The 24481-nt window shown below is 35.1% G+C and overlaps 1 protein-coding gene across 3 annotated transcripts; it reads left to right on the plus strand.

Moving 5' to 3' along the window:
* Positions 1-24426, plus strand: LOC144434946 (protein flightless-1 homolog). Of its 3 annotated transcripts, XM_078123475.1 has the most exons (32): positions 1-265; positions 1698-1805; positions 2046-2198; positions 2695-2780; positions 3378-3454; positions 3870-3954; positions 4437-4657; positions 5025-5241; positions 5842-5923; positions 6341-6497; positions 7112-7206; positions 7496-7569; positions 8172-8305; positions 9788-9805; positions 9989-10035; positions 10559-10624; positions 10929-11168; positions 11818-11933; positions 12392-12521; positions 13433-13514; positions 14052-14139; positions 15575-15688; positions 16036-16146; positions 17459-17576; positions 18097-18177; positions 18654-18750; positions 19094-19362; positions 19640-19833; positions 20302-20422; positions 21049-21228; positions 21969-22082; positions 22209-24426. In XM_078123475.1, exons 1-32 carry the CDS (start codon positions 203-205, stop codon positions 22341-22343), a joined length of 3873 nt encoding a protein of 1290 aa, XP_077979601.1. In that variant the 5' UTR covers positions 1-202; the 3' UTR covers positions 22344-24426. The 3 variants fall into 3 exon arrangements, with proteins under 3 accessions (XP_077979601.1, XP_077979603.1, XP_077979602.1); XM_078123477.1 differs by lacking the exon at positions 16036-16146; XM_078123476.1 differs by lacking the exon at positions 9788-9805.
* The last annotated feature ends 55 nt before the right edge of the window (positions 24427-24481 follow it).

Here is a 24481-nt window from a genome sequence, read left to right on the forward strand (position 1 = left end):
TTTTGAGTTCATACGAGTTTACTTTTTGTTCCGTCTTGTGAACAGACAAATCGCCTTCCATCAAAAGGCTACAGAGCTCAAAACATGTAACTGCAAAGTCTCATTTCTGAGAGTTTTTATCGTCGACGTCCCAAGAACTCGTCGAAGCTAGCTTAGGCGAAGAACAAGTAACTGCACAGCTGCCGATACAGAAAAAAACAAAATGGCGTCGACGGGAGTTTTGCCGTTTGTCCGTGGTGTGGATTTTAGCAGGAATGATTTCCAGGTACAGTTATCGCATGAAATAAAGAAGTGTGGTAGTTACTTTAATGAAAACCAAGTTCTTGAGAAATTAATACGCTTAGAGATAACAAGAAAATCGCATGAACGACTACGGAAGGAGCAAGTCTAACTGAAGACTTACAATACGGGCCTTAGCTAGGCCCATCTATCATGGAAGACATGCAATTCAAACAAATTGCATGCAGTAATGAGTCAGAGAACCACATATTTATGTCGCAGCTTTAAATATAGATAAACACGTCGTCATAACCTCAAGCAGTAACACTATTTTATTTAGAAAAGTGTAACTTTCGAGTTGGCCTTCAAAAATAAAGTTTTGTGCCAATATTATTAATATTATGCATGAAGATTTAAAATTATTACAATGTTCATGATGTTACATACATAATATAATGTTGATTTTGCACTCGAAATTCTAATTGAATAGCAGTGGGAGATCTGATACTTCATCAGATGAAATTATTTGCAGAACTGAAAGTTGTTGTTTTAATATTTACAAATTCTTCAGGTCTTGATGGTTAAAATTATGTACTATAGGTCTTTTTTTAAGTAAAGATGTCATTGTCGGAAACTTATGTTTTCCTCCGTATGGAGAGGAATGAAGCAGTGAATATGTTTTTCTTATAGTCATCTTGCTGTATTTAGGTAATTTTGATAATAGTGAGCTTTAATTATTACATATTTGTTAACTTCTGGGGTGTAGTAAATTAAAAAAAAAAACCCACATAGATAAATTCAAACACAGTGACACACACACACACACACACACACACACAATAACGTAATGTTGAACTACAGTATCAATATCTGACAAAATACTAAGACTTAAAATACAGTACATGATAATAATAACCAATGTTACATAGATGTTAAAGAGAGTCTCTCCAACATATATAGTAGAACATATGGCAACAAAACTACAATTTTTCATAAATTTAGGTAGATTAAAATTAAACTGTAAATTAATTCTAATAAAAGGAAATTCTGTCAGTTAAATTTAAAACCCATATTCATAAATGAATGTCCCCTTTGAGTATTATGTTACTTATCAAACACTCTTCTATGTCTTGAGGTCATTTTTTAAATAATGATCTTACCGTACCTCTGATCATGATGAGTCGCTATACCGAAAAACTGACCAAGTTGCGAGATTTGGAACTGTAAATGGCACATAACATACTTATGTGTCATTTGTGACTGAAATCATTATTAAATATCCAACAATAAAGTTCTATTTCAAAGTCAAGTTACTTCCTCTTTGTATTTTTTTATGATTTTATGATCCCAGGATAGACAACGTTTTATCATAGTTTGAATAATCAAAACAAATGTTTCATTTTCAATGAGCTTATTGTGTAATGATGTATTTTTATATTGCATGGTTAATAAATTGTATCTTGTTTACTTCCCTGTAGGAAATCTTTCCTGGTCATGTTATTGACATGAGTAGTTTACGATGGCTGAAGGTAAACAGAACAGGAATTTCTCTCTTGCCAGAAGAACTATCAAGTCTTGCTAAATTGGTAAGTTAATGGTGATTGTGTATTGCTATTCAAAACATTGTTAAAGTTAAAAACATAATTTTTCCAAGTTGTTTGCTTGATAGTTTACCAGAAGACAGATGCATTCCTATCAGGAATACAGATTTCATTTTTCCTTCAAATGAATCAAGGAAGAAGAAGCAATAAATGTAACTCCAGTGACAGACACAGATCCAGATACTGAAAATGACAAGTGTTACTTTTGGTTTTTTTGTTTCACAGGAGCATTTATCAATGGTTCGAAACAACTTAAATCAAATTCATGGTGACTTGTGTACACTTGGTCAGTTGAGAACGATTAATTGTCGTCACAATAAACTTACAAATGGTGGAATCCCTAATGATATATTTGAACTTGAAGAACTAACAACAATCGTAAGTATTCTAGTTATCGTGTGATTTGAAAGACAGTCATAATGTAGGAAATAAAAAAATTGTATCAATTTGCTAATAATCGTCATACATGTAATGTAGGAAATACAAAATGTATCAGGAAACGAGTTAAAATGGCAAACTTACTAGTTAGTTTCACACTTCAGTGGCCGTTTTTAAGAACTTTGAATTGTTTTAAAACCTGGCCCTGTGACCCTCAGGTTTAGTGATTAAATGAAATCCATATGTGTTGTAAAAAAATCAATTTCAACCCCATGACTCGATAATGTCAGATTACAGCTAAAGTCATGTTGTATGGAATGTTTGACTGTTACTGCATAGGACAAGTGTTTTACTTCTAAGTATAATTAGTATGTACAGGGAATACAAAGACAATCAAGTATTTGACGGGGGTGATGGGATGAGCTTGTGGGGGGAGACTGTGTCTTGTATTGTAAGGACTTGTTCATTAATTGTGATTTGTTATTTATCTTGTCAGGACTTCAGTCATAATCAGCTATATGCAATTCCAGATAACTTAGAGAATGCCAAATCACTGCTGGTGCTAAACCTTAGTCATAATAGGTAAGTCATTATATATAATATGTTATAGGATGGAACATGCCAGTGTGGCATATTCAGACCAGGAGGATACAAACAATGCATTCATGTTGAAACAGTACATAAAGTATTTTGTCAATACATGTCTTATCCAGTGTTCTCCCCAGGAAAGATTTCAAGGATGGAGCAACTTTGTTAATTTGCATATAGATAATAATTTACATATTGGTTTGCATAGTGATTAACATATATAATATATATGTATGTCTTCAACACTGAACATACTCTGACATGTATATATTTAAAACAGACATATATGGATATTGGGATCAACTATTTCTCTTCATGTGAAAGTATTATTATAATATAGTCATTCAAAAGATTACTAAAGCTCAAGGATGGTAGAACACGTTTGAAGCATGGTAGAAACCTGTCAAGCATGGTGGCATAGATGGCAAGGATGGTGCTAGCACCTGGTATGCTTTCTCTATAGTGGTGAGAACAGTGCTTTTCTTTGTGCATTTTACTACATGTAACAAAACTAGACCGAAATGTGTATGAGCTTGGTAGACACACTGTACTTTGTTCATTTACCTGATTACTTTTCATTGCTTACACTAGAATCGACTCTGTCTCCAGTCAACTATTTGTCAACTTGACAGATCTGATACATCTAGATCTAAGTGACAATCATTTAGGTGAGTTCTAACAGTGTATTCACTTTCTAAATCATATACATGTATGCTGTATGTAGGAGTAACACTAACAGTAGATACTTGTAGTGTTGCAGTAGCCAGTAAGTTTGAATCAGAGACTCGGAGGAATACATCTTACCTATTGTATGGTGGTATAGTGCAGTTGTTGTGACAATGATGGCATTGGTCAAGACAAACATTTGATAGAGGTTCTGGTTCATGAACCAAAAGTCTGTTGTGATCTTTAGAGTGAACATTGTAATATAATATGTACATAATCTGTTGTTATTTTTACTCATTTGACCACACTAAAGGGGAGAACTGATTTTGGGAAAAGTTTATTCTATTTGTATTTAAATGTGATGAAGTTATTGTACAATAGTAACTCAGAGCATAATTTTATATTTTCTTCTCACAGAGACTCTTCCACCTCAGATGAGAAGACTGTCCAATCTTCAAGTTTTAATCCTTAACAATAATCCTCTGTTACATGCACAACTCAGGTATGTTTTCTGTTTATGTATTTTTGATGGGGAGAAAACCATGGCGATTGATACAAAGGCAAATTCACACTGTCCACTACAATACCGTGTAGTGCAATGCAAGTTGTGCGGTACAATTCAACACATACTATATAACACAAGACAATAAAAATACAATGCAACATAATGCAATGTAATACAACAGATGCAATGTATCAATGTAATATAATATGATACATTGCAACAGTGCAGTGCACTACAATGCAATATGATAATACAATACATGATACAATGCAATGCAATACAGTGCAATATAATGTGCAATTGCAATACAATATGAAAAGAGTACAAATAATGCAGTATAACACAATGTAAGAAATCAATACATTGACTTTATTTGAGGAGGAAGACGTTATAATGACTTTATGACAAACGTTTGTAGCTCTACAGTACTCTCAAAATGTACATTTATTGTATAACTATTTTTTTTTTTATCATTGCAGACAGCTGACATCCCTTGTACAATTGACAATGTTACATCTACGTCACACTCAGCGTAATCTGACCAATATCCCACCTCAGCTGGATATGTTAATTAGTCTTGTTGATGTGGATTTATCTTATAATGAACTGACAAGGATTCCTGAAGCATTCTATTTTGTCAAGTCCCTTGAAAGACTCAATCTTAGCAATAACTGCATTACAGAATTATCAACACTTTGTGGTGAGTAGCTGTTTGTGGAAAGTAAGTTGTATGTTATTTATATGATAATATGTGGCCAAACATAACAGGGTTGGAGTTTGAATTAAAATAGTGCAGCATGTGTGCTGGGGGTGGGGGTGGGGGGTTTGGCCTGATTTTGATCTTGATGTTTTGGATTTTGCAGACACTCCTGGTAATTTTTAAGTGCGTGTATTTCAAATCTTGTTCAAATGTAATATAGAACAGTGGAAATACATACATGTCTCATTTTGGATCGAGCTCTACATGCAAATGGTTTGCTGGTAAGAAAGGGTCATGGCTGTAAAGTGAGGGAGACTGTACATCCTTTGAAGACATACCTTTTACTGTATTTGCATTATGTACACAGATAATTGGATCCATTTACATACATTAAACTTATCAAGAAATAAACTGACGTCCTTACCTGGTGCAATCTGTAAGTGTCTATCACTGAGAAGGCTCTATTTAAACTGCAATCAACTCGACTTTGATGGAATCCCATCTGGTATTGGTAAACTATATGACTTGGAACAGTTCATGGCTGCTAACAATAATCTGGAAACTATTCCTGAAGGACTGTGCAGGTAAGGAGTAAACATGTCACCTGTATTTTTTTAGTTGAAATGTAATCTATTTATGTTTTCAGCTGTTATCTACAAAACATATACAGGTATGATATATCATGGCTATGGTAAAAATATCAAATTTATACAAATTATTTTCTTGGTATGTACAGTGGAATTCTTATTGTCAGGTCAGTTTTGTATATTGATCACTGTCTAAGGCATTTTTCACTCTACAAAGCATGAGACCCTATTCACAGAAAATTGATATCATTAGTTATTTGTTTTGAGTCCATGGACATAACATAAGTGCTCCTACAAGTAGTATGATCCTCCGTAACAGTTCTGATATCATCAGGTATAAGGCCAGTGCCAGATTTTAGGCAGTCTAAGTAAGTTATAACATTTTACTGGTCTTCTTTTCTTTCTCTGTCCATGGACTGGTGACTGAAGTACTAACTTAGAGACATTCTGATCTTGGTATGGTTGCATATGATTCATTATAAAAATGATAGTTTTTTAAGAGCTTATACTGGAATTTATATGTTTTGTGGATATTTTCATTTCATCATCACTGTTAACATTGTGTTCTAATTTAGGAAATCACATTCTTTCTTTCAGGTGTTGTAAATTAAAGAAGTTAGTACTGAATTGTAACAGACTGATAACACTTCCTGAAGCCATTCATTTCCTTCAGTTAGAGGTAGGTTGGCTTTTGTGTATTCTTTACTAAACTTTAAAGGAAGGTGATATTCCTAATGTATTCACTATGTTTGGATGTTAAACAAGATAAAATGTGTTGGTTTCATTCAGTTTCACTTATCAATACATTGAACAGAACATTGCTCTGAAAATCGACACTATAGAAATTTGATTGATTGATTGATTGATTGATTGATTGATCAGTGTGGAGTTGACTTTGATCTTGATGACAGTTGATTTGGAATGTTTTGATTCATATTTCAATCACTGGAGAACCAGTAACGTAGATGCGAGTTGCTTTGACATAGAACAACCAGGGTGTAATAAAAACCTGACTGTAGTTTTTGTTCATGTGTGTTCAATCTGGCTAATGTGTGGTATAATAGCTGACATCTACTGTGTCATTCTATTTTATCAGGTGTTAGATGTCAGAGAGAATCCTGACTTGGTCATGCCAGCCAAACCAGTGGAGCAAGCTAAAGGCAGTGGTCCAGACTTCTATAACATAGACTTCTCTCTCAATACACAGCTACGATTAGCAGGAGCTGCACCAAGCAACCTGCCACAATCACCAAGTAAGAATCACACTGCTACTACTATTTTAGTTATATTGGCTAGTTCTTTAAGTTTTCATAAACTTGTCTTCCCGAAGCCAGTGGGTTTCAGTGTTAATGCAGGACGAAACCAGCATGCCCTAGAATGTCAATTTCCTTGAAAATATGATGTTGGATCCCCCTATTTTTTTTCCTATTCCTAAATGGATCAGAATCAAACTTCCATCTGGCAAAGTTTGGAGAGATTTTAAGAATTGACATTTTCTGTTCAATGCTTGTTGAATTCAGTTACAACCCATAACACCAAAGTAAAGCATTTTCTGTGTGTACCACAATTGTTTATAGCATCCATATCAAGTACAACCCATAACACAGTGAAGCATTTTCTGTATGTACCACAATCGTCTATAGCAATCCATATCAGGCATCAAAGTATACTGTTTCATTTGCTAATTGACCACATCAGAAAGCCCACACAGGCTAGCCTTGTAAATAAACCAATTGAAACAGTATACTTTTACACTTAATATGAATGCTATAAACGAGTGTAGCACATAGAGAAAGTGCTTTACTTCAGTGTTACTCGTTGTAAAGAAGCACAACGTATCAAATGCAATATTCTGATTTGGTTATAGCATCCAAAGACCCAATAGCTCGTAAAATGCGTCTGAGGAAACATAGACGAGATCAACATGAAAGCGCTGACAAAGACCAAGCCAAAGTACTCAAGGTAAGGAGATTTTTTTCAATAACAAACTTATTAGAGTTTGGAAAATTAATAAGAGTACATGTATGCCATTTTTGTTAGCAAGTTTTTTTTTTTAGTTTAAAGACGACAGTGGAATTATTGCAATACTTAGTCTCAGTAAAATGGTTATACTGAATATACAATACAGTCAAGTAAAAAAAGGCAGTTCAAGATTTTCCTACACAGAAATTTCTTTGTTAAAACTTGATGGGTTGGTGTGTTCTTGACATTGTGTTTCAAAGATGTACATTCCATATGTTTTGTTTTACAGGGGATGAGTGATTTAGCAGAAACCAAGAACAAGCAGGGCTTTGAGGCAGGGGCTGAGGAAGGATCTGAGGTCAAGTAAGTAGAAGAGAACTTAGTACCAGTATGAGTAGTACATATAAGGAGTACACAGCTAGAAATGTACAATCCTGTAATATAGCTTGGCTTTCATAATGCTGAAGTCAAGTTGACTGCTAGTAGTGCACAGATAAGTTACTTGAGTTCCCATTAGCCCCCTATGTTACTGGGTTCCCAAATGTTTGAACCCCTTCTGGTACTGGGTTTCCAAATCATTGAAACACCCCCCCCCCCCCCCCCCCCTGATACTAGGTTCCCAAACCGTTGAACCCTCTCTGTACCTTGGTTCCCAAAATGTTGAACCATTTCTCTCTATTACTGGAGGCTCCTCACCTTTCAGCTTCTTCTGTTACTAGGGTGGTTCCCAAACTTTCAATCCCCCCCCCCCCCCCCCACTCTGTTATCTCTGTTATTTGTGTTCCCAAGCCTTTGTAAAAACTGCTGCAGCTGTAAAATAAGTTAGCCTTCACCATACAGCAGCAGGTATGTTATACTGGATTGATCGATAGACTGGATTGATTGATAATTGATAAAACAGAGATGCCAAACATTAATTTTGTATATATTGTAATGTTATTTACCTAATCTATTTTATATCGTAGACCCAAGAGTTGGTTGGCTGCCTTAGCAAAACCACAGCTCGACTATAGTGACTTCTTCACAGATGAAGTTGGAAACTTGCCTGGGTTGACAGTCTGGCAGATTGAAAATTTTTTACCAATAGAAGTGGATGAAGGTATGAATAAACAATGTTTCCATGACTCGCTTCCAGTATCTATTCTTCACTGTGCTTTCTGAGACAAATTTTATGATCACAATACCCCAAAAATACTATCAGTACTTATTTGTCAAAAATAATGAAGTTTTACATGTATAGTATTTCAATGATGTAGATTGTGGGATTGAAAAATATACTTATGTTTAGTAAATTAATACAAATCTGTGTTTTACCTGATAAATTACTTCTTTACTTTTGTTTGATCAAATGTGATTTTAAGGTAGGCTACATAAACATTGCTAATTGATTGAGCTTACATTATTATGTGAAGTTAAAGCTGCACTCATTGTAACTGGAGTATTATATAGATCAGACAGCAACAATATATCCTATGGAAGTTGTCAAAATACCAATATTTAGACATTTTGTATGTTAGTTTGAGGTCAGTTTTATCCATAATTAGTACAGCAGCAGGTTGAAATCGTGATCATGTTGGGGGTACTGAATTTAGGTGTGAGCATAAAATCAGTTTGATTCGATTTATTGTGTCATATTATGTGTAAAACAACACAAATACATTTACCATCAGGTAATTCAGTGCTGTATCATAGGACAAGTTAGATGTTATATCTAACAAAAGACTTTCAAAAAATGCTCCAGTTGCAGCTAATACATTTTAAAGTAAACTAATGTTATATCCATCATAAAGATGTGAAAATATAGAAAACATCAGTGACTGGCAATGCAAATAATTTGAAGAAAAAAATTGAAATGCAAATTATCCAAATATCTCATCAGCTCTGCTCTGCTCTCTTAAAAGTGCATGGCTGATGATAAAGCATGAAACGGGCAAAATATGTTTTGACTGTGTATATAGCCACACAATTCACTGTGTGTGTGTGTGTGTGTGTGTGTGTGTGTGTGTGTGTGTGTGTGTGTGTGTGTGTGTGTGTGTGTGTGTGTGTGTGTGTGTGTGAGTGTGTGTGTGTCTGTCTGTCTGTCTGTCTGTCTGTCTGTCTGTCTGTCTGTCTGTCTGTCTGTCTGTCTGTCTGTCTGTCTGTCTGTCTGTCTGTGTATATATCTGTGTCTGTCTGTACATACATATGTATGTTTACATGTTATGTTTCTATCAATGTGTACCGTGTCTACAGTTCATGTTGTTTAGTTAGCTCAGCATAATAGATACACACATGTATGAATGTTTCTGTTCTCTGTAAAATCATGAAATAAAGTAGTATTTTTGCATGGGCATTTATCATACATTTGTATGGTTCATTCTCTTAATATCTCACTTTAGTGTGCTCTGATAAGCCATAATGCTCACTTTGCATTATCATTGTTACCTGTAAGTAACTTGACACTCTTACACAATGCGTTGTCAACTTGTGATTTCCAATGCACTTTGTACTTGTTATGTTGCATGTTTATTTCCTGTTCTCTGCTGTTTATTCTGTGACTTCTTTCTTGCATGTGTACCGTTGCCTGGGACATGTAAATTAGAATCTGATCCAGAGAGTGGTAATTACACACATAAGTTCTTTACATCTTTTGTTGTTGTTGTTGTTGTTGTTGTTGTTGTTGTTGTTGTTGTTGTTGTTGTTTTCCTTCAATGTGAAATGTGTGTTGTGGTGATGGTTGTCAGGTAGTGGAATTTTTGGTGTATTTGAAATATTTAGATATTGTACATCTTTGGTCTTGCAGCACTGTATGGCAAGTTTTATGAAGCGGACTGTTACATTATACTACATGTAAGTATTACATTGTAAACACTTTATAATCAACTCATTGGAAGACCGGAAAATGTTTGTTGTTGTGAAGTATATACTCTATTGGGAATATAAGTTTAGAAGACATTATAGGATGTTTGTTATAACAATTTTAACGCTATCAAAGTTCGTTATAGAGATGTGACAATTGATTCACACAACTTTTGAAACAGCCTGAGATAGTGAAGTTGACAAGTCCTTACTCCAAACTTATGTGTGTAATTACCATTCCTGTTCCCACATTGAATTTTGATTTGTTTAAAAATTGAATGGAAGTCGGTTCTCCTGTCCCCACGTACACTAAGTTGATTTCAAACTGATTAAATAGTAAATCAGTTCAAAACTGGTTCATTGTACAGTTTTCTCTTGAGAACAGAAACCAGTTTTGAACTGATTTCACTGAATCACTTTCAACAATAATACAATGCAAGTCATCTTTTTGCAAAGTGAATGCTATGAAGCTTATGAACTATACAATTGTATTTCATATGTTTACCATTGACAGGCATTCATTGATGACACATCCAGCCTGAACTGGCAAATCTATTTCTGGATTGGCAGTGAAACCTCAGTAAGTATAACATTAATAATGACTGTCTTTTGTCAGTTTGAAAAGAAAGTGTGCTCTACCATTTATCAAATGACATCTATTTTCCTATTCACAATTTGAAAAGAAGGCCTGCCATATATCAAATGTCAGGCCAGTTTGCCTAATGTCAGTTCGAAAAGAAGGGATGTTCTGTATTCCTGTTTGCGATTTCACAGCTTGACAAGAAGGCTTGCTCTGCTGTTTATCATATAATATACCTATTTGCCTATTGGCAGTTTTAAATCAAGGCCTGTCCTGCCAATGATTCATATTTGCCTATTCACAGCTTGACAAGAAGGCATGCTCTGCCATTCATGCTGTCAATCTGAGGAACATGCTGGGTGCTGAAACTAGAACAATACGTGAAGAGATGGGAGAAGAAAGTGACGAATTCTTGGATTTATTTGACAATGACATAGCATACATTGAAGGTGGTTCAGCTAGTGGATTTTACTCTGTTGAAGATGTCGAGTATCCTACCAGATTGTACAGGGTGTCTGGAACTGCCAACCTACATCTAGAACCTGTAAGTTGTACAAGATTTATGCACCCTGTCATACTTACCCTCGTATTTACTGTTAACAGCCACTAATGTTGTAGCATCTGACATGTCGAATTTAGTTGTCATTTAATATGTGCATATAACATTTTGGGGCATAGGGATTCATGCTCGTTTACAGGTGGTGTGAATGGTACTTTCCACTCATTACGTCATTGATTTCTCTATTTGTAATAAAAATGAATTATTATAAGTATTCTCCTTAGGCCAAATAAAAAATTGATGTGTTTCCAATAACCCGACTGACCCTAGTTTATGCAGCCAAGCATAAACATAATTTTATCTGTTAAAAAAAATTATGAGAAATTCTTTGTCTTCTTGACCTTCATATACATTTGTTTTCTTACCCCAATGTTGTCTGTACATATTTCATCAAACTATCACAGACGGGATATTCTGATCATTTTTCTTCCACATTTTTCAAAAAATATTTTTAAAATGAAATAAATTAAAATCCCAGCCTACCAATCCTATTTTCTGTGGCATGTTATTGGAACACAGAATTATTGTTTTTGTTTTTGTTTTATAATATTTGAGTGATTTTCATTACCGTCTTGTATGTTGATATGATGTCAATTTCACTTGATGTTTTCATTGATTTTATTTGTTGATGTAGGTACCACTGGAAGTTTTCTCTTTGGATCCAAAGTTTGTGTTTATTTTAGACTATGGAAAGACTATCTATCTATGGTACGGTAACCAGTGTAAATCACTCACCAAATCAAAAGCTAGGTAAGGTGTTTTCAGTTTATATGTAAAGTACAGTGTACATACTGTTCAATGTATGAATATATTTAGATGTCTGGACTGGACATTTCTTGGTGTATTCGTCCAGCGAATCGTTTTTTGATTGAAACTGGTTTCATATATCCTTTATAATGGAAAGCATGACAATTTTGTAAGTTATACTTTCGTCAGTGCTGGTATGTTAAAATGGCAAACGTGTCAGTTTAAGTTATACTTTGGTTCATGTACTGTACATGTCTTTGATGAAGACGTGCTGTGTATACACAAGACAAGTGTTCGATAAATATGAATACTGTTCATTTGCAACTTATAAGTTCTGATTCTATCTTGAGACATTTTTTCAGGTTGTGTCAAGAGAGGGCGCTGTCTTCATTTCGTCACACTACAGTGACTGTGTAGTTACAATTTCTGAATAATGAACTACTGATGTGTTTCATGTACAGATTGATGTCGGAGAAGATCAACAAAAACGAAAGAAAGAACCAGTCAGAAATTGTAGCGTTTTATCAAAACCAGGAGAATGAGGAATTCTGGAAACTACTTAGTGGTAAACCAGACTGGTTTGAGGTGCAGGTAAGTGGATGGCAACTGTACGGAAACACAAATTCCAAAATGCAGCCGTTTCAAGTTTGATCATAGAGGAAGTAGGGGAAGGAAGAATTACTGGTTGTGAAGATAGTTCATCTTTGTCATGTTTATGGAGTCATGATGGTCAAACGGTTAAAGTGGTTAAGTTGGAGTCTGCGTATTACAGGTCTCGTCTCGGCACTGCCGTTTGCTGCTAAATGGTTAAAATTGTTGAGCAATATTTGAACCACTGTTGTGCCCCAGGCTATCCAAGCTGTATGGTTAGGGACCTGGTAGGATAGAGGTTGAAATATGAATGCTTTAATATTATCCTTATACAGAGGCTGCAGTGGATTGTATGCTCACAGGGAGTTAAGAAATATAAAGGGCTTTTGTTCCATTCTAGATGTGTGCTTTGAGTACAGAAGGGGAAAGTGTTATATAAAATCTAAGATTATTATCATTAGCTCCCAACATGCATAATCAGGATGGGGCTTTAGGAATGACCTGTATTCATCTGTGTGTGCATGTATGATCCACCCATGGTCAGCCATATCTCAGACACCCATGACTCAATTTCAACCAAATGTAGCACACATGTGAAACACTAGAGGGTTCATACATGTATACATGGCATTTGATTTTGTGACCTAGACCTTTATATACCTTTATTTGTCATAAAATGAATACAGTTTTTGTTGTGAATCAGTCAGAATCCATAAAGTTATTATCCCACTATTTAAAATTAAAGTGTTTAATATTGTACCGACTGGACACTTCTTCCTGTACTCCAGAAATAGAAACATGGTGGTATGAAGTTCTTGTGTGTAGAAATATTTCTAAATTCTCATCAAACACCTATGTTTATTTTTGTGCTGTATAGCAACAATAAAGTCTTTCCTATTTTTCTACTGTAGCCATGGGTAGAAGACTTTGTTCCAGTACGTCCAAAACTGTACAAAGTTGGTTTAGGTATGGGCTACCTAGAATTACCACAAGGTAAGTCAATCATTGTCATCAGGTGGATGTGAGAGCCCTCAGTGGCAGAGCATGGGTAATATTGAGATTACAGTTTGATGTAAAACTGCAGGTAGGTATGATACAGTAATGGTATAAGCTAGGTGTAGCAATTGATCTAAAGATGTAGGCAAGTTTCGTATGCAAATATAATGTCAGGTTTCACAAGATTGATAATAGTATAATACAGTAATGGTTTCATGTGTTCAGTGCCTTTTATCCATCATACTGTATTATACATATTAAATTTTATTTGCCTGAAGTCGAAAAGAAAAGAAAATTGACATATCAAGTGAGGAAAAGGAATTAGTTAAATAAATATGCCAGGAATGGAAAGCAAGTAAAAAAATAACTTTAAACTCCAGGCTGGACCACAAGCATAGTTTCTTCAACCTAGTCGGGTTTGTGGCCCAGGGAAAATATATACAGTAATATAACATGAAGTGAAATGTCTTAATACAAATAACAATGTTTCAAAAAGTTTATTATCTAGTAAATACTGTGTTTGTTTCCTTCCAGTTGATCTGAGAAGACAGAAATTAACCCAGGACTTACTGCTCACAAAAGGTGTCTACATTTTGGACTGCCATTCAGATGTCTTTGTGTGGTAAGTATAACTATTTCAGTAAACATAATCTTATCTATGTGGGAGAATGAATCTTCATGGACTCCGGGCTCGTACTTAGTAAAATTAAACTTTCTGCTCACAGAGTCAAAAAAATTATTGGAAGTGAATTACAAATTTTCAGGGGTGTACTACTCTATGATTGAAAAAGGATTATTACAAAATATAGTGGTTGCAAGATCCATATTGACAAGTGACACACACCTTGGAAATAAACTTCAAATAAACTTCACACTTTTGATTTACTTTGTTCATGAAAATATCAGAGGTCACCGTACAGAATTTTAAAATACAGGTCAAAATGATATCAAAATTGAATTATTTTAGAATCCAATATGGCCACCAAAATATTCCGTTAACTATGTGAAAATATAGACAGTTGATTTCCTTGAAAACAAGACGATGAACCCGCTATTTTTTTTATAATTATAAAACGACAGGAACAAGCTTTCATATGACTAAGTTCAGAGAGGTTATAAAAATTTCAATTTTCAACAAAATTTGTCCCTAAGGTGCATTCTAACTTATTTTATCATAACCATAATATGCTGACTGTAATCTATCAGTGGTCATTGATCATTACTCCTACAGTAGGGTGATGTGTCTCTGATAATTTGTCTTAGACCAGCACAATATCTAGGTTTTACCAGTCATGAAAGAATAGTGTACTCTAAAGAAGGTCTTGCAGTAATTTTATTTTATAAACTTCCAGAGAACATTTTTGTCGACTATCAGTATTTGCACTATTGCTGTTATAATGGGACAGTGTTCAAATCACCAAGGCATTGCTATCCCCCATTTATATGATGTACTACATTCACAACAAGTATTTGATTGGTTTTGCACTACCAAGAAGTGTCGATATCACCTATTTATGTAGTAGTATGCCAGAACCCCATTACACACAATTGCAAGTGCGTCATACACAGGATATTTGCATGAGTGCTTGCAGTGTTCTCTGTGCCCTTACTTTCACTAGTGTAGCGAGTAAAAGTGCAACAGAAAACACTGCAAGCATGAGTGCAAATACCCCTGAGTACCCACACTGGAACTCACATGTCATAGGGTTCTGTTATTATTACATACGTTTTCGTGTGTAGCAAACAACCGCATCCTCATTTACATATCATTTGCATGCTTGTATTCAATAATGTTTTCGGTATTGCACTGCTGTGAAAATACTACTAGTATGCGCGTGCACTGCAAGTAATCTCTGGTACATATGTTATAATATATGCCACAATGTTAGGTTTAGTCGGTATCCAAATTAGCTTATTGAAACAAGTGGTCATTACCAATATATATATATATATATACCCAGTAAAACATAAAGTATTTGGACTCTGATTCTATCATCAAAGTGTAAACTACTATTTACGTCAATAATCAAATTGTCAATCCTCATTTTGGTTTTTAGGATCGGTCGAAAATCCAGTCGATTAGTGAGGGCAGCAGCATTGAAGTTATCCCAAGAAATATGCAGCCTGATTCGCAGACCAGATATTGCCATGGTAACTAGAAACCTTGAGGCGTAAGTAATACTAATAGTATATAGCATGATGAATTCTATTTCTCTTGTTCTGCATTTGATAAAGGATAATTACTATTCTTTAAGGTAATCTTTCTCTTGTAAAACATGTTTCGTCCAGATAGTCTCTCTGTCTGTACAGTATCATGTAGTTCTGTGTCCTCTACTTTCCCCTTATAAAATAAATCTATATTCCTTTCTGCCTTCCATCGTCTTCATTGCTTGATAAACTTTTCTGTGCACTTTTAAATGTATATTTTTATATTTTCTTCTGTTTTGTTTTCATATCTCCTCCATGCCTTTGTATTTTGTCTGTTTCTCTCATTTCATTATACCCTTCTTTATATAAGACATGAGGGCCAGCTTTTTAAGTCCAAGTTTGACGACTGGGACGATGTTTTATACGTTGATTACTCGCGAACAGCTGAACAAGTCATGAAGATGGTATTAGAGGGAATGGGGTAAGACAGTGCTATGCTTTGCCTCTGCTCTTGTCAACTCTACTACTCAAGTGTAAAAAATCACAAGGCTAATCTATGCATGTAACTAACTCTCTATGTAATTACTAAACACAGATAATGTCACAGTTTTCTCTAGGCACAGTTACAATTCTGTAAAAAAAAAAGGCATGGAGAGAGAATTAGGAATGGAGGAGTTGATCCTTAATCAAAGGGAAATAACACCTACACTTAAAAAGTTTGCAAGTAAATATTTATAATTGATACACTGGTATTTCATTTTCATTGCATTTTTCTGTCGCTGTCACAACTTTAAGATGTGACATTTTGAATGTAAAGCTATCGATTGAACACAGACCAACAGTGATGTCACAACTAAGCTGGTCTTGTATCTGTGCAAAGTCAACACAGACTAACAGTGATGTCACAACTAAGCTGGTCTTGTATCTGTGCAAAGTGAACACAGACCAATAGTGATGTCACAGCTAAGCTGGTCTTGTATCAGTGCAAAGTGAACACAGACCAACAGTGATGTCACAGCTAAGCTGGTCTTGTATCTATGCAAAGTGAACACAGACCAATAGTGATGTCACAGCTAAGCTGGTCTTGTATCTGCAAAGTGAACATAGACTAACAGTGATGTCAGAACCAAACTAGTCTTGTATTCAGATATGTCGTTCAAGTCAAACATTGAACTTGGTAAACACCGTCCAATGAATATCATAAACTACAGTTCATACCAAATATAATATTGGTATTGAGTAATAAAAACAAAAAGAGTTACAATACCAAGTTTGATTTCTGCCAACTTTTGCTGTGACAATTTTCTTTACAGTACAGTTCAGTGCTTTTGGCAGAAAACAGATTGTATGGTGAACTGTACAAAATTAATGGAAATGAAAATGTTGATCACCAGTGTTTCCTTGCAAACTTTAAAGTCCAGGATGTTGTTTCCCTTTCTAGTAAACAAATTGCTTTGTAGGTTTAACATCTAGCAGAGATATAATTATAATATATGTTGTATAAGTACTAATCACCCATTGTTTTTTCCAGCAGGTTTGTTGTTTGGCAGCTGTGTGTTGGCTGTAAATCCCCTGCCGTTGTATTTTACAGCACCTTGTATAGCTTGTGCTGGTTGGATTGAATGTTATGTGCCGCACATTGCAAGTGAAATGTAAAGAAATTCTGTCTTTTATTTCTCAACTGTTTGAAAAGTAAGAATGAGAATATAAACTTGTTAATACTGTATTGCTAGTCTTACCACACTGTACTATATATCAATCAAGTGATTTGAATATCTTGTGTCAATTTACAGGACTGAAACCATGGTATTTAAGTCCAAATTTGCCAACTGGGATGACGTGATTGCAGTTGACTATACTCGTACAGCACAGTCAATATTCAAAACTCAACAAGCTGCAGTGAAGGGCCAGGTATGTCAAGCATTCCAGTTGTATTCCCTAATATCCCAGCTGTATTCCCTAATACCCTGGTTGTATTCCCTCATATCCCAGTTGTATTCCCTTATATCTCAGTTTTATTCCCTAATACCCAGGTTGTATTCCACAATATCCCAGTTGTATTCCCTTATATCCCAGTTTTATTCCCTAATACCCTGGTTGTATTCCCTAATATCCCAGTTGTATTCCATAAAATTCCAAATGTATTCCCTAATATCCCATTGTATTCCCTAGTACCCCAGTTGTATTCCCTAATATCCCAGTTGAATTCTCTAATATCCCAGGTGTATTAGCACCTTAATATCTGTTTCATAGTTAATGGTCATGTAAAATTTTCCCCATTCTCCTACTCATAGTCATTTCAATATTACTGGTAACTAACTTGTAACTATTTTCAGTAGGTTTTGAATACTCAATTTTATTATACATGTATAAAGTATATACGTAATAGTCGTTGTGTGTAATTCAATGTGTTTTAACCATATCCTTGCAGGAAGCCAAGAAAGATCAGATCAAGACAGATCTGTCTGCCCTATTTATGCCAAGACAACCACCTATGTCACAGTCAGAAGCTGTAAGTTAATACTACATGTATACCATCATGAAATCTGAAGTCAGTAAAATTATCACAGATTTGTGTTTCACTATATCTTTTTTATGGCCAAGCCTTAAGTTATGGATACCTACTGTGTAAATACTGTATTTTACTAATAATGAGTTGCATGTATGTTGTGATAACTTGTATGGCCTCCCAGTAGTCTAGCTGCTAGACCCTTAGGTAGTTCTGCTCACTTTGAAAGCGACAACAGGTCTCATAGTGCCAGAAGTGTCGTTGAGGGCTTGCCTGAGATACCAGAGGGTGCTGCCATACTCGGCTTATGTTTGACAACCTTCCAAGCACAGATTTGAGATCTTACTAGTACCTACAAGAGTATCCTCCCAAGTCTTTTACAAGAAAGCCCACAGGTGACTTCTACTCATTATTGTGAGAGATATAAAGTGTTCACTGTTCAATGCAAACTAATAGTTATGTTTAATGTTAACTTCTAGGATCAGTTGATGGAAGAATGGAATGAGGATTTAGACAGTATGGAGCCATTTGTGTTGGAAGGCAAGAAATTTGTCAGGTTACCAGAAGAAGAAACAGGTAATTAGATATTAATATTATGTATCAATAGTTCTCTTTGCTTAGTCAAGAAAGATAGGAGTGATAATGAGGTGCATTGTCATTGTGAGTCAAAGGTTTATCATTTGATAACCAGTGTGTTACTCCCCCTCTCCCTCCCTAATAGTTACAATTTGATAACCAGTATATTATTTCCCCTCCCCCTCTTAATGGTTGAATATGTGATAACCAATATGTTACTTTCCCTCTCTCTCCTCCCCACCCAAAGGGTTAATAATGTGTGATAATCGGTGCATTATTTCCCCATTCCTAAAGGTTTAAAATGTGATAACAAGTACATTACTTCCTGTCTCTCTCCTTCAAGGTCTGTTCCATTCTGGGGACTGCTATGTCTTCTTATGTCGTTACTGGGTCCCCAAGGATCTTAATGATGATAGCAAAGATGATGCAGAGGGTGGAGGTGATGAGGATGAAGAGGAGGGAAGCGATGAGGTCGATGAGTTCCAGTATGTAGTGTATTTCTGGCAAGGTAGAGATGCCAGTAACATGGGATGGCTTACGTTTACCTTCAGTCTACAGAAGAAATTTGAAAGTCTGTTTGGTGACAAGTTGGAAGTTGTACGGTTATGTCAGGTAGGGTCATCGCATTATTTAGCGTTATGTAATCAAACAGAGAAGAGGTAGAAAGTGTATATACAGAGGACTATTCTGGAGATTAATGATCACAACAGATGGAAAATAACTTCCAGGTTTAACAACGAGATTACTGATAGAAGATCCTTATAGAGTGGAATTTCATCACTCTAGTATATTTGTATCTTAGTAAAAGTCAGGACTCTAAATTTCATCATACTTGGACATGTTAGATAGTAGAGTTAGTTGTATTACTTTGTGTATTGTTGACTTACAGCAACAAGAAAACTTGAAATTCATGTCACATTTCAAGAGGAAGTTTATCATCAAACGGGGGAAACGAAAAGCTCCTAAGCAACCAGGTAGCGAATTGATGGCTGAATTATACCATGTGAGATCTAATGGTGGACCACTGTGTACTAGATGTGTACAAATTAATCCATCAGCCAAATTACTCAACTCAGAATTCTGGTAAGTCGGTTCTTTTACTGTAGTTGTGAGGTTGGGTGTGGGGGTGGGGGTGGGGTGGGGGTGTTTGTGGGGGTTGTAAAATAAAATGGAGCATTGTGTACTAGATGTGTACAAATTAATCCATCAGCCAAATTACTCAACTTAGAATTCTGGTAAGTTGGTAACTTGATTGTAGTTTGAGTTAGGAGGAGGGAGGGGGAGATAAAATGGAGTATTATGTCATGAATGTGTACAAATTAACCCTTCAGCCAAATTACTCAACTTGGAAGTGGCCACATGGACGACAAATGGGGTATTAATTTTGGATTTTGATTAAGCAATGTACCGGGTTTTCTTACTTGAAAAAAAAAGTGAAACAGCATAAACAAAGTCTGTGTTTGTAACTCAATGAATTGCGAGAATCTAAAAAAATGAGTGAAGGCTTGTTATTATACACAAATGTACTTTACTATATTATTATTATTGCAGTTATATTCTGAAAGTTCCATTTGATAATCAAGAAAATGGTATTATCTACATATGGATTGGTAGCAAGGCTGATGAAGAAGAAGCCAAGCTGACTGAAGAAATTGCTAGGGATCTGTTTGAAGTAAGCTTACTCTTTCCAGTTATCAAATATTTTCAAATACAGACTCAGCATTGGGGGAGAGAGAAACCATTTTGAGACCAAATGGTAAATTTAGAATTACGATAGCCAATTTTTGTGGTATCTAACTCAAAGTGGTGGCCATCTTGAAAAGTGGCAGCCATCTTGTAAAGTGGCAGCCGTCTTGAAAAGTGGTGGCCATCTTGAAAAGTAGTGGCCATCTTGAAAAGTGGCAGACAATTTTTGACTTTCAAATTGTGAATGTTGTTTTTATTATTATGGTAAACAAATGATGATTACTTGTTTATTTGAACTGTGGGTCACTGACCCTATTGTGCTTGGTCTGATGAACAAAAAATGTATATTTTGGTCAAAGGATCAGATGATCAAAATAAAAACAGCAGAAAATGTGCAAAACTTACAATAGTAATAATAAAGTTTTGATCTTGCTACACAATCTGAAAGCATAGCATAAAAAGTCAACTATCAGTACACTAGATAAAATTCTGTTACCAACTTCAGTGCTTTGTTGTACCACAAAGTGACTAGTTATTTCAGTTATCATCTCCAGTATTGTGATTTATTTTGTGTTATACCTTTTCAATCAATGTCATTGTATTCCCATACAGACTTACAGTATGCAACTCATATTGGAAAGTGAAGAACCAGAGAATTTCTTCTGGGTTGGTATTGGTGGAAAGAAGTCATATGACACAGATGCTGATTACATGAGGAAGTCTAGACTCTTCAGGTGTTCCAATGAGAAAGGATTCTTTACTGTGTCTGAGAAGTGTTCAGACTTTTGTCAGGTGAGTTAGGTGTGCCAGTGAGAAAGGATTCTTTACTCTGTCTGAAAAGTGTTCAGACTTTTGTCAGGTGAGTTAGGTGTGCCAGTGAGAAAGGATTCTTTACTGTGTCTGAAAAGTGTTCAGACTTTTGTCAGGTGAGTTAGGTGTGCCAGTGAGAAAGGATTCTTTACTGTGTCTGAAAAGTGTTCAGACTTTTGTTAGGTGAGTTAGGTGTGCCAGTGAGAAATGATTCTTTTACAGTGTCTGAGAAGTGTTCAGACTTTTGTCAGGTGAGTGATAGAATCAGTAGGGAGACTGTTGAAGTTACTCTAATGTCACCATATGTGAAAAGATGCATACAATATTAATACATTGATAATGTAAAAGTAACCGTGCAGATACATTGTAACAAATTGTGACAATTAACTTCCTGATTTGAATATTTCATTTTGAAGAATATGTAAGGCTAATAGCATAACCACTACATGTGATGGAATTTTCCATAATGTAAATGCAAGTGCATTGTACAACCACTCGGAAATACTTGCATAAAATTGAAATATTGGTAGTTACATCATAATTCCTAAAACATGAGTTACATCACTTGCATGTAAAGGTGTGCTAGCCAAAATATACTAGAGATTTCTTCTCATTTATGCTACCATAAATACATTTGTTTCATACTCCTAAGATGTTGTTCCTGAAGTAGTGGTGAATGCTAGGGATGATGTGATTGATATTAGATTTGATTTGATTTTTAGGATGATCTTGCCGATGATGACATCATGATATTAGACACTGGCAGAGAAGTCTTCCTGTGGGTTGGATCAGCTGGAAGTGATATTGAAATCAAACTATCATTCAAGAGTGCTCAGGTATGTCATTCTGTGTACTTCCATCAAAACTACAAATAAACACACAGTGTGTTGACTTAAAGCTACCCGTGTACATCTGACTTCCTTCCTGTAAATCTTGACACAAATTTGATTTTGGTTTTGTAGGTTTACATCCAACATTTGAAGAATAAAGATCCAGAAAATCCAAGGAAGTTATTAATGGTGAAGAAAAGTAAGGAACCCTGGAAATTTGTCAGATGTTTCCATGGATGGGGATTATTCCGTCAGGCACCGGAATAAAGTCAGATGTTTCCATGGATGGGGACTATTACATCAGGCACCACAAACAGGGACATCTCAACACATACATGTATTAAGACTGTTTTTGTAGGTAGCAAACACTGTAGTGTAGTATATGTATTTAACTGTGTATCAGTACTATAGCAAAGACAGTGATTCACTATTGTTACAACGTCACATGTTGTACTTAGTGCGATGTAGTTTGGATAGACAGATTGTGTTTGTTGAGATTTTGTGTCTGTTTTGCATAACAATAGATAACATTTCTTCAGTTTGTTGTATTTTACTGTATAATCATCCAACCATTAAGCCATTATTGCACTTGTATTTTGCTAAACTTTGTAATAATATTTAGTATTGTACACAATATAACAATATATTAACGTTCAAAGTTAAGTCAAAGGCAGAGACTTATACAGCACTAGCACATTATTCATGTAGTTGTATAAGTTAACATCCAGAATGATTAAATCTACATACAGCTAACATGTTGTGAGTGACTCTGGTGCTATTAACCGTAGCTAAATGTTTAGAGAAATGGGGATCAAGTCTTTGTTGTATTTGCTTGTATCCTGTTTAATATTAACCTGTCTACAAGTAGTCTGTGAGGTATGCCATTACGGGGCGCCCTGACACAGGCCGGTGAGGGCGGAACAACACAACATGTCTTACAGTGTAGTCTACAATGGGTGTACCCTTAGTTTTAACTAGCCAAAACAGACAAACTAAAAAAGGTTACATAAAATGGGTGACATTGGTGCCTTGGTGATGTGCATATAACCACACTGTAATGAAGAGAGTGTAAATACTGAACGGCCCCAAAATGTACATTGGAAGTTGGCACAAGGGAAAAACTATATGTGTCTTCCTATAGACTTATCCATTGTACTGTGAGTGTAATCATATCAATGATTCTGTAAACCTAGATGTATTCACCACTAGAACATTTTTTGTAATTTTACAGTCTTCAACTAGTTCTCAAAAACTAAATTTTACTATAATTACGAGACTGGTACATTGTGTTAATGTACAAGAAGGCGTTGTAGTCACTACTTATTTTTGCGCTTTTGTTTTCCAGCGAAATGAGCAAAAATAAGTCTTTTGGCAAAAGAATTCCAGGTTTACAGATATCAATGTATCACAATGTTTATGTTGTAGTTTTGTCAAAAAAATGATCTTGCCAGAGTAGTAGTATGTAGGCAAAGATTAGTATACACTATAGGCAGTGTTTTTCAAATCAGATATGCTCTTAAAAAATAATTACACTTGTGTCACCTTTGACCTTTGACCTATAGTCCTGGCATAGTTCTTCAATACTGTGTATTGTATACCTTGCTAATTCTCTATTATGTGATTGCAATCTTATACGACAGAAATCAGCTATAGTAAGTTGTTTTACTTTGTTTAAATAATTGGTGCAATTTGATTTTTATTTATTTTATAATTAATATATAGCTTATATAATGTAACATGTTTTTTTAAAATTGTGATTAAGTGAACTAGAATAAGTATGTTATGTAGATGTTGAGATAGATTGTACTGCAGCCAATCATGTGTTTATTGATAATGATAGGTATTAGTATTTCTACTGACTGCCAAATCACCTTAAGAATGACATAAAGTTGTAGGAAGCACCATTAATCCAGGCCATAATTAATATTTTGCCAGATCAGTGTAAACCAAGTAGTATCAAACAATATGATGGGCTCTGAATTTGCCTTGTAACTTAAGTTGGGACATGAAAGAATAACTCACACCTACCTACCAACAGCGCCCTCTCTGGTACATAAAGGGTCATGCAAACATGCCAGTGGCCTGTTATGCTCTAATTTCCAATATAAATTTTATAGCCATGTGCTTCCATTTTGTGACTATGGTGTGCATTTTTCGATTAGTAAAATGTAAGTGTTCTGAATTTTGTTTGGAAATCCAGTTTATTTTACTGTAAATTTGACTCGATTGTTTTTCTCAGTATGTAATTTTCACATGTTCCACTAATTCATCTTTTACTGTTAGGTTTTTGTCATCTCTCTATTGTATTTATTATTTGTACGACTACTTCTTTCATATTCCAAGAATAAAGCTCAGAGTCAGAATATTTACATCTTTTTGTGCATTTGTCTTTCTTTATTTATTCT

The sequence above is a fragment of the Glandiceps talaboti genome, chromosome 5 (genome assembly GCF_964340395.1).
Source record: "Glandiceps talaboti chromosome 5, keGlaTala1.1, whole genome shotgun sequence".
Classification (NCBI taxonomy): domain Eukaryota; kingdom Metazoa; phylum Hemichordata; class Enteropneusta; family Spengelidae; genus Glandiceps; species Glandiceps talaboti.

What these genes read in the sequence shown, in the direction of transcription:
- LOC144434946 (XM_078123475.1), top strand. Translation starts at nt 203, where the DNA reads ATGGCGTCGACGGGAGTTTTGCCGTTTGTCCGTGGTGTGGATTTTAGC. An exon ending in TTGAAGAACTAACAACAATC is followed by an intron (nt 2,199 to 2,694) that starts GTAAGTATTCTA and finishes TTATCTTGTCAG; the next exon opens with GACTTCAGTCATAATCAGCT. An exon ending in TTCATTTCCTTCAGTTAGAG is followed by an intron (nt 5,924 to 6,340) that starts GTAGGTTGGCTT and finishes CTATTTTATCAG; the next exon opens with GTGTTAGATGTCAGAGAGAA.